Here is an 11,629-nt window from a genome sequence, read left to right as displayed (position 1 = left end):
GTAAAAATCACAAATTCTTACACTTTTATTACAAATATCTATTTTAAAAGCATAAAACGCTTTAAAGATTGTCGAAAAGTTTAGCAAGCTTTTTATAAAATTCTTTATCAAAAATCTTATGTAACTTATGTAATTCGCCGTATGTTCATATGTTGCAACACATTAAATATAAATAAAACAGGATCCTTAATTATCGCAGCTGTTGCTTAACGCGTTCGTACAATTTCATAAATCTCACTTCGACGCGAGGAACTTTAACTCATCAACGAAAAACGCAAAAGAAATATCGCACTTACATTTCTTTGTATTCTTACCATCAACCATAAAAACTGTTATATTTATTGATATGCGATTTTCGACGTGCGATTTCGTCTTGCATTTTTCTTCAAATTGATTTCTGATTAATGTTAATGAGTTATTAACATCATAACTACGCGATTTGTACTGACAATGAGCTTATATATGGCTCAAAACTATGTTATTTACAACTTATTCTTTAGAGCAACAATTTTTCACGACTTATAATCGAGAATGTTCATAGATTGGCGATCGTGCCGGAAATCGCGGCAACTCTAATGTTGATTGACCATCATCATTAGTAAATGTGCTATTGTCATATGCTGACGAAGTAGTCTTTGTCATTTCCGTGTCTGCTGTTTTCTTCACTTCCGCAGAACCGTCCATTAGAAACATAGTGAAAAAGAACATAATAGAACCTACAAATAAAACATTATGAGATTGTTGCCCAAAAAGATTCATGTAAGAAGTTTCATTAATCTTATAATTATTTTCATTTAGATATTAAAATGATTAAAAATATTAAAAATATATCATAATAATTATTATTAATTGTAATTATGTATACAAGATAACGTATATTACCAATTAATCTTGCAAGAATTTAATTCTTTACGTTTTTATAAAGATCTTAATGACACAATTCATGAAGATGAACGATTATATGAAATAATGAGATTTAATTTTCCATTCTATTACTTACTGATGCCATATGCGCCAGCGTAAAAAATGAACAACGATTCTCGAAAACCAATGGTTACTCTGATGGGTTCAACAAGAATCGGTAGGTTTCCGCCAATGTTATTCATGACGAACAAAAAGACACCGACGGTAGTCGATCGCAGATTTAAAGGAACGATCTCCACCACAATAGCGAACAGTATTCCAAACCACATTTCGGCTGCGAGCAAAACGATAAATAATCATAGAATATGGAAATATAATCATCACATGCATATATATGCGATATAGTATAAAATATATATCAAATATATATAATAATTTAATTAATTATTAAATTATATAGAGTTTCTTTGAATGATTTTGCGAATTTTTATTTCATATTTAACATCTTACCGAAGAAGTAAGAGATTCCCAGTGTGATCATAGCCCAAAGAGGATTAAAGTATACCGAACCGAATGCAAACGGCGTCGCAATTATTTGACTGATCGTCAAACAAGCTACGCGTGATCGAATTCCCATTTTCGCCACAAACTTGTCGCTAATTATCCCGCCGGCCACGACACCGATGCTGCCGATGACAATCGTGACAGCGAAAAGCCACCAACCGAGATCATAATCTGGGAAGTATTCCCTATAGTACAGATCACAATTGTAAGCGAAGCACAAGCCACCTGTAAATAGAGATGAAAGTTTCCGATTTAATTATATTTTTTTAAAGGGATACATGATACAATTGAAAAAAGATTGTGATATAGATAACAAATGTGTGAATTACTCAATTGAAGAGGGAAACAAATTTGCTAATTAAATCCGAAATTTCTTGTTAATTTTAATTTTTACACTTGTTTTTAAATTTGAAAAAAATTTGTTTTAATTAAATATAAATTCTACCTCAAAATTTCTGAAAAAAATTTGGTTATTTAGTTACTCGTCACAATCGACTCATTCCCTTCTTTAAGTCAATAAGATTCAAATATTTCAAAGATTTTAATTATTAAAAAAAGAGATTGGAAAAAGGGGTATGCCATTATTGCCATTATATATTAGGGGTATCGAGGCGAATTCGCCGATTTACTGCAAACTCATAGACATGTACTCTCGATATGTATCTCAATCCTTTTGCGTCAAGGTATTGCCCTTTACCGCAATGTCTGATGCTGGCGGCGAGGCATAAGAGAATAATGCGCGGTTGCAGTAGCACTTTCCAAATCGATACTTGCTTTCCGTCATTGGCTTCTTCGCCGATCATTTTTCTCTCCGGCTCGGTGAGCGTCAAACCGGTGAGAACAGCGATGATTAAACCGATCACACCGGCACCGTAATAACAGACTCTCCATCCCTGTCGATTAACGATTTGTTCCGATTACGTTAATTCTTAATTATACATCTTACAATCAGTTAAAGCAGCATTTAATTTATAGCGTTATTAACGTAATTGTTAGCTATGTCATGGTATTCTCTCGTGTCGTCGATATTTAGTCCTAAATTATAGTTATTTTTTTACATCGTTGGAAAAATATATATATATTTTCCATCGGTACTATGATTAAAGCAAGTCCAGTTTAATTTATCGTGTCCTCTTTTTTCATACATGCTTTCCTTCCGCGCGAAAATTATTTCGAAATGTATATCAAGCAATTACCTGTCAGACGTTAGAAATCATAACGCGGACAAAGAGAGGAAAAGACAATAAAAGAGACAATTGACTCACCAGATCCCAGACGTTTAGTTCGGGTATGTAGCGACCGACCGGAAAGGCAATGCCGTAACCGCCGTAAATGCCCCAATTAAAAATGGACATGACGAGGCCTCGTTGCTGTTCCTCGAACCAGTCGGACAGAAGACCAGTCGCCATCGGATTGCATCCTGCCTCCCTGCGATATTCGTTCGGACTTAATTAACTGCGATCCTCTATTGTCGTTCGCGAATGAACGAATCAACGACTGGAAACGGAAGTGCCATAATTACTAAAACTCACCCCGCCGCCAGGACCATTCGCAGAATAAGAAGCTGCCAATATTCCTTCACCGTCCCGCTCAGGAAGATCGCGATGCTGAATACCAGAGTGCAAATCGCCAGCAGCCTCACTCTGGAAACGCGATAGATGCAATACTCGTGGGTTACATAAATTATTAATTGATTTTGTTAATTACCTGTTATATCTGTCAGCCGCAATGCCCAAGATAATACCGACGATCGTATAGATCGCGATGAAGCTAGGCCCCGCCAAGATTTGATAGTCCAGACCGAGGCCATTGTAATTCCATTCGCAGTAATAAGATCCGTTCAATTCCAGGGACTCGCAGCTGTGGAACAAAGAACGCATTATGCGAGAACTGAGCGAAAGTGCAACGCGATGACGAATGCGATAAATTGTTGTGCGCGTATGGACAGCTTTCGATCTGGTTGATTGATGCTCGAGAATTATTGTACAAGTGGAATTTAGAGACGGAGATGAGAGATTTTTTTTCTATCGTGAATCGCGAAATTATTCGTGGCATTTAGCAATTTTGCCGGTATGTTGATGACGAGTCAATTAATCTTGATGTCGTGAATCCCCTCGCGACGCTATCTTGTTCCATTATCGACGCGTGACTTATTGTCAACGGTATCAAGCCAGTGAATCAATCACAATCACTCACAAGGAAGTCGATTTGTCAGAGGAGGAAATACTGACTGCTAATTACGCTTACAGTTACGTACGATTCTTATTTTCAGCTGGAATTTTTAGAGCATATATATATATATATATATATATATATATATATATAACTGACACTAATTAGACTTACTAGGTGGAATTCTTTGCAACTTCGCATTGCACCGGAAGGTCGACTAGCCATAACGTCTTCGAATTAAATTGGCAGGAAATATCGCCATAATGCAGGTCCTTGGCGATCTCTTTGCTCGTTACACCTTCCCAAAAGGATTACCGTTAGTAAAACTAGAAATGCATTGAGAACCGCAAAATGTAGTATATGAAAAGATAAAAAAAAGATTCTAAAAATAAAAAATAAAATATTATTGAAATTAATAGTTAAGACAAATTAGATGATTAAAATATCTAAAGAATAGAGAGTATCAATGGACTTACCTATTACAAAATGACCTAATTCTGCTAGGACATAGCCGATCGACAATATAGCCAACGCGTAAGGTTTGTAAAGAGATGCCAATTTTTGCATCATCAAACGAAACATTCTTGCTTGATCTGGAAAACATATAACTTGAACAGGATCTTTTTTTACTTGTGCAGCAAAAGGATTATGTAATTAGCATGCGATGAGAATTATAGTTGTCGCATTTGTTGGACATATCAACTATCGCGTAGTTAACTGCGAACCTTGTATTATTATTCGGAAGGATTGCGGATAATGTGCATGCAGTAAATTGCGATGAATTTAATTATGAGATACCTAAATAGCGTTTTTGAACATGTATGTACGTAGAAATTGCTGCGATTTTTCTTAAAAATTAACTTGATTAATATTTACATTTATATAACTTTGATTAAGAATTAATGATTTTTAAAATTCTCGTAAAATACCAGGTTTAATTTCTTTTTAAAGAAAAAAAATATGGCATACATAGATTTTTACGCAGATATTTATTGTTTAGCAAAGATTAGTGTCATTCATGAATATGAACAATGACGATTGCGTGAACGAATGCGTTCATCACCGAAACGAGAGGATGAGATCGCGAATCGCGATTAGAAATTACAAGAAAAACTGCTATTACGAAACTGACTTTATTATTCGTGATTAATCGACAGTATTTTAATTTCAATACTTTAGCCAGCTAGTACGTAGTATTATGCTGATCAATATATGGTATCAATCGTTCAAGGTAATTTATATACAATACCATTGTGCACACATAGAGTGTACGAGCTTAAAAGTAAGCAAGTGGCGAGTGCATTTTGCGATCTATGTCCACTCTAGCATTAGATCGAAAGACAATGGAAAACATTCTAATTGTTGAATTTACGAATATACATGTTATACACGTTCTATCTAACAATAAGAATCGTTGTTTTAGGATCGCGTAGGAAAACTTGTCAGTATAAAAGTCACTGTAAAATTATAATTAAAAGAAATAAATACATATTATACGTTAAAAGATATATAATGTAAATATATGTTAATATATCTTATTTTCTGCGGATGTTATGCAATTTTATCGTTACAGATTTATGTTTTTGCCCTATCATGTTTATAGATTACTAGGTTACTAGGTTTAGGTAAAAGAATCAATAGGATTAGCAAGATATATTAAATATTTTCTTAATTATAATAAATAATTTTGACAACGTGTAACGTTTTCTTTAAATTTTATATATATTTTTAACTTGGTTTTGTAATATTATTAAAAAACGATAACGGAAATTGCAAACGTTATTGTGACAGTAATGATAATAATAACAAATTACTTTCTAAAATTGGTAATAAATGATGATAACGAGTTATTCTTAACAAAAGAAACGATAACAGTAACGAGTTATTAAAGTAGTTTTTTTAACTCTAAACAACAGCACATTTTCGCTCATTCCAACATTATTTTCGCACGTGTCGCGTTTGACACATGATAATTCGCGCAAGAGAATGCGAAATTGTGCGCTTGTTTTCATCATGATTTTATGTGATATCACGTTTCATCGCACGCACGAGTATCATCTTCAGGGAAGAAAGATTCATGATTATGATTGTGATTATGATAACGAACGGAAAAGCTCGTGTTCTCGTACACGCGCGAGAAGTTTAATACACGAGTCTTACCGCACATATACATTGTAAGGCCAGATCACCTTGAACCAAAATCATTGAGATGGAAAGAAAATTGTCATTTGAATATTTTTAGTATCATTCAATTTGTTAGGATAACGACTCGCTACTTTAAGCAGAAAGAACATCCCTTTAGAGCGAATCATATTTTAGGATCAATCTCTCTCACTTACTATTAATTTAAATCTTATATTTTATATGTCATGTATCTTATATCTTATATATGTAATGTATAAATTTTTATTTTTGTAATGCTTATTTTACTTTTCATAGTTTATTTGATATATACATCAATTTGATTTATAGGAATTTATAAAGCTATGCAATACATTAAAATGAGGCAAAAATAAAACTGACGAAATTTTATGCTACGGAGAATCCATTTTTAAAAGCCGTTATGTTTCATTTAATAAAGCAATAAATATGAAAAGAAAATAATGATATTTTTGAAAAAATGACGATGTGAAATCGATGAAGGAATCATTGTTCGAATAGCATGGACATCTCAAATTAGCAGGGACATTTCAGTATCGAGAAGAAATACGATTATATGAATAGATACAGTGGAGGAATTCCTTCATTAGAATTTTTATATGTCGATAATTGATACAGTGAATATCAAGATTTAAACTTGACAATGAGATGTAAAGCTATAATAATCATAAAATATGTTACACGACAGTAAATTTTTCGTTTCAATGAGCGTTCTATTAACGTCAAAGTACATCTGATGTATGGAAGCGATGCAATCTGTAATTCAATCCGCTGTAATTGCACGCGCGAATAGTGTGCTGATACAGTCATAGATACCGATACATGAAGCATAATTATTTGTTATAATTAATCGGTGTTTGCATACGTCCGTTGTAACTAATTTTTATTTATTGTTATTTATTGTATTTATTTTTAATTATTTGTTTGATTATTGTACGGTTGAAGAATGTAAGAGGCAAGATTCGTACACAAGTCTATCATTGGCAATGCGTGAACCGCCCACAGGGTATCCCGGAAATTCTTGGGCGGGAGAAGCACGGAATGTGATTTATGTAAAAATCCTTGATTGCTCACAATAGATGGATAAACGCATAAATAAGATTATAACGAATGGGTGTATGTACTATGCGAAATTATACGTTATATCTTTTCGCGGCATCTTCGCCGCATTCGATTTGCAAAGTACGAATAAAGCTATAAAAATATCGTAAGCGAAGTTTCCGCATCGTAGGCAATAATGATATTTTATCGGATAACAATAAAAAATCACCGTCTCAATTATATTTTATTGTGTATTTGAGCGTTTAAAAAAATAATGGGAATGCTAATAATAATTCTATGCTAGTTTATATAATATAGTGGATGTTATAGATCGGGAATTTCTGAATATTATGCATCGATTCACGCGGACGCTGCGGACAATGTTTTATATAATTGTTTATTTTATTTTTTTAATTATAGCTCGCGTTTGTACAAATAATTCATTCGATGCGCTTGATACAGCAATCTTACGAAGCGTTTCTTTTTAACTTTCTTTAACTCGATAATTAGCACGGTGTGTAATATAATTAATCTTCATTGTGCGAAATTATCGCGCATATTACCGTATTATTGCACCGCAGACACACGCGTTAATAAGTCTGATGCAGAGCAGGTAACGAACTCGTGTGTAACAAGTTTCCAAGCAATACTTGCGCTTATGAGAATTTTCGCTAATAATTCCAATGCGACAGTTGTAGAGCATATTCTTCTTGGAAACTTTTATTATTTTTTGTAATTAAAAATCTTTTGAGATTTTCAAGTGGATCAAAATTGCCACATATCCATAATTCGTGGATTTTTTAAATATCCGTCACTTTATTCGTTATTTTCGAAATTTCATTGATTGCGTTTTTAAATGTAAATTATGAAATAATAAAAATAATATATGAAAGTATAAATATATGAAAATATAAAGGTTAAAGTAATCGAGAAACATCTACTAAGTTCAAACTTTAACTAGAAATTTAGTTATTGTCAATATTTATTATTACAAAGTAGAATTGAGTGATGGAAATAGAGACGTCAAAAAATGCATATTTAAAAAACGAACTTTAATTAAAGTTTCTTTAAAGCTACTTCGAAGATTATATAGTAAAATTGCAAAGCAGAGAAAAACGAAGATATATACGATGTTGTTGCAACGTCAAAGTTGTAATTTACGGGATAAAATATAGATCGCGTCTTATATCTTATTATGCGCAAAAGTGTCATTTGTTTATATTTTATCAACATCGATTAGAAGAGAAGTACTTAATTGGAAAATCGTTTCGCAACGTCAACGTAACGATAAGCGGAACAAAAGGACGCATCAAAAAAATATTTATTTTTAATAAGCAATTGCATAAATGTGTTTCTTAGAAATGTAAAGATTCTAGGTAGAATCTAGCAATGAAGAACCTAGTAATTTTGTTTTATAGTTATAAGTAATCACATTTTTTTTCGAAGAAATTCTACAAGAGATCAAATGTTCTCACCCTTAAAAAAATAATCAACATATTGAAACAGTTTTATCAGTTACAGATATAAAAATTGATCAATTGATCGATACATATAGATCGAACTTTCAAGATACATATCGTATTATACATTGTACGTTCACATGTTGCCAATGATTAGTATAGAACAAAAACGAAGGAGTAGATCAAGGAGAAACGATGCATCTGATATTCGAATAACAGACAGTAAAACATGCAAAAATGGTATAAATAATGAATTGCATAAGATAATTAGAATATGAATATGTATTTATATACATGATTAGAGTATAATATGTATTCATATATATATATATATATATATATATATATATATATATATATTCGTATTCAAATTAGTTATTTATCAATATATTTTTATCTCTGTTCATCGACAAGCTAATTTATCATTTTCGTGATACGTAATCTGTTTGCGAATCTTAAAGCTCTTATACGATAATTTTCGTGAGTATATATTTTTACAATAATGGTTTACTCTCGGCTCTCCCTTTCGATACATTATTTATACATCGCCCAGAGAGCACCCCTTCTTCCCCCTTTCTTCCCCCCGTTGGATCGATTAAAAGCCATCTGCTGTCTCGCTTTTCCCGAGGGGAGCTTTTCGTATTTTCCAACCGATTGGATTTAATGATTTTTCCAGCATCGTTCGAGAGAGATTCCGCAGGGCGACGAACATCATTGTGCTTATACAGGGTGTTCCACGAAGCGTGCATCATATTACGGGAACGCTCTTACAAGCTTAGAGCTGACCTTTCTTTGGTGAAAGTTTGATCGTAATGAAAAATATATATTTACTATTACAGCAATATGAAAGTTTTATTTGAGCAATGCTGTTTTTTAATATCATATTGAAATTTTTACTTTTTTTCTAAATATGTAGAGGATAAATTTAATTGCTCAAAATAAATATATCGTCTTTTTTATATAAAAAATTTTTATATAAAAAATTAAATAGAAATCTGTACAAATGATTCTCGTCATATAACGATCTCAATAACTAGTGAGATACGATAGGAAAGATTATATACAATGAAAATAGTATAGGTGTTTTATGTCGATGAATACCAACTAATAAGTAGCTATTTATAACATATGAGATCATCACCTAATAAACGTATATTACATAAATCCATTAAGTTATCCACGAATTTACTCCGCATATTAACTTAATTCATAATTGCACATGCAGTAAATGCGAGACAATACACGTGTCATGAATACGAATGACGCGATACTGTGAATGAATGCGAATTTACGTGATGTACATCTATTAACCATAATTATTCGACCAGTTGCACAATTTATTGATTATTAGCATCCACCATTATTGCATCTTGCAAATATTTACAAGACCATTTTAGTTTAATTGAAGCGTGCATTTATTGTATGCAATCAGAGATCTGACACTATTTACTTATTTGCAAGATTGCGAAATTGAAGTTATGACATAGAGATATGGCTACAAAAGAGATATAAAATAAATCAATAATGATTTCGCGCGAAATGAAAGATCACGTCACTATCTATAGCCACGTCAAGTTCGCGTCATTCGCATTGATCGAAGCGGATGCGAGAGATTTTTAATTAGAGCTTTGTGCACCAACAAGTTGAAGGCTGAACGAACGTTATGGGCGTAGATCGTGCGTCGGCATCCCGGATTGGACGCGGATCTAACGGGCCTCTATCGCGAGTTACGAGCCCCGCAAATAGCGCGGAACAGCGCGGCATAATAATTGCGCCAGCATTAATTAATTAATTAATTGTCGATCGACAACAAAAAATTCATTATGATTATGCGAGTTGTTCGTATCAATCAATTTGCAATCAAAAAGTAGTTTATTCAGCATTTGAATTTATCAATTGCCAATGAGGGTACTCTTCGTGTTTATTAAATTTCGCGAATCCTATTATATATATATATATATATATATATATATATATATATATATATGTATATACACACATATATATATATATATATATATATATATATATATACATATAATATAATTGACTTTCATATATGTATGCGTATGCGGATTTCAATTTTTGCACGTGTCGATTCTCTTTCACTAAGCAGTGTTTTATAAATAGCGCAACAAGATAGCTGTGGAAACACGAGTCTTATACTAACGTACATATTGTATAATATATTGTAGGTATGCCTGGAATTTTTTGCATATTATCTTTCCTTTATACGTTCATTCGATACTTTCACTACATGTCTTTTTCCGTATTCAATCTCACTCATACAAAATCCAGTTCAGCGAACGTTATATGGGATATATTATACTTTATATATATATATAAAGTTTTAAAATATTTAATATAAAGAGCAAATATTTGTAAGTTGAAATAGAATTAATTAAAAAATATGGAGAATATTAGGAAAAGGAAAATAATAATTTAAAGGAATATTCTATGTACAATGTACAGCCAGTACATCATAATTCTATAAGAAGGAATGTTCTGACACAAATCTCAGAATAAAGTCAAAATAGGGCAGAATAAAAAAATATATAAAATTTTTCACATATACATAAAATTTTCTTGCAAGTGGCTTGCCTATTTCTGTCGTAATAAATTTTTTACAAAATAAATATAATATAACGCTAAAAGTATAAACAGCATATTTTTATCGCTTGAAAAAAGATAAATTAACAAGTAATTTATTCTTTTTTGCTTCATATAAAAATTTTGTCGAAAATCAATAAAATTACGAAGGAGAAAATTACTTACATATGTTTTGACACACAAAGTCCGTGATCAAGATCCCCAGACTCCAGAAAGGATTAATAAGAATCCGCGTTCACATTAATATTGGATCGGCCGCGTAAGAATCTAATCCGCGTAAGATGATAAGGGAACTGAAAGAGGAGAAGGAAATAATGAGAAAACACGAGAGAGAACCGGAACGTTCTTGCGGATCGATCTCTCCGCGTGCGGAGGGTGGAGCGTCAAATGAGGCGCGAGTCGGCAGCCAAGCTTCATTTATAAGAAAGTGTCCAAGGATCTTCCTTCTGTCAGCAGCAGCCAAGCGAGGAAGGGATACGAGACAGAACTACGGACTTTGCGATGGTGTAGATGTAAAAACTGTACTTCTCTATGGTGGGAGATCGCCACTACTACGGGAATACTCGCGAACTTCAATTTTCAAGGTCGCGTCGAGACTTGACCGCTTGCACTTCGCTCATTATATCATCGCGTTTGAAACGGCAGAGAACGGAGAGAAGGGAAACGGGGAGATACTTGACTATGACGTTCGCCACGGAAACAAAGAAGTCCTTCGAATCACGCACACTGGTAATCCAGCAGAAAACATGAAATATGGG

The 11,629-nt window shown here is 32.8% G+C and overlaps 1 protein-coding gene across 2 annotated transcripts; it reads right to left on the bottom strand.

The window, feature by feature from the left end:
- Positions 1-114: 114 nt before the first annotated feature.
- Positions 115-11,273, bottom strand: LOC105254842 (putative metabolite transport protein HI_1104). 2 transcript variants are annotated; one of them, XM_011263772.3, is made up of 10 exons: positions 11,037-11,273; positions 4,077-4,193; positions 3,775-3,898; positions 3,136-3,288; positions 2,961-3,071; positions 2,694-2,856; positions 2,126-2,321; positions 1,375-1,653; positions 1,001-1,198; positions 115-716 (listed from the first exon to the last, which is right to left on the bottom strand). In XM_011263772.3, exons 2-10 carry the CDS (start codon positions 4,180-4,182, stop codon positions 520-522), a joined length of 1,527 nt encoding a protein of 508 aa, XP_011262074.2. In that variant the 5' UTR covers positions 4,183-4,193; positions 11,037-11,273; the 3' UTR covers positions 115-519. The 2 variants fall into 2 exon arrangements, with proteins under 2 accessions (XP_011262074.2, XP_025262364.1); XM_025406579.1 differs by lacking the exon at positions 11,037-11,273 and adding an exon at positions 4,264-4,358.
- Positions 11,274-11,629: the final 356 nt, after the last annotated feature.

The sequence above is a fragment of the Camponotus floridanus genome, unplaced genomic scaffold, assembly GCF_003227725.1.
Source record: "Camponotus floridanus strain SB8 unplaced genomic scaffold, Cflo_v7.5 scaffold15, whole genome shotgun sequence".
Lineage (NCBI taxonomy): Eukaryota > Metazoa > Arthropoda > Insecta > Hymenoptera > Formicidae > Camponotus > Camponotus floridanus.
The sequence above is the reverse complement of the archived record's forward strand: the minus strand, read 5'-3'. Positions and strand labels throughout refer to the sequence as shown.

Excerpts from the sequence above, each read along its gene's own strand:
- LOC105254842 (XM_025406579.1), bottom strand. The coding sequence starts at position 4,297 with ATGTCCAACAAATGCGACAACTATAATTCTCATC. Across the intron at positions 3,289-3,774 it reads GTTGCAAAGAATTCCACCTA|CTGCGAGTCCCTGGAATTGA; the intron begins GTAAGTCTAATT and ends TTTGTTCCACAG. Across the intron at positions 2,857-2,960 it reads CGAATGGTCCTGGCGGCGGG|GGAGGCAGGATGCAATCCGA; the intron begins GTGAGTTTTAGT and ends CGAATATCGCAG.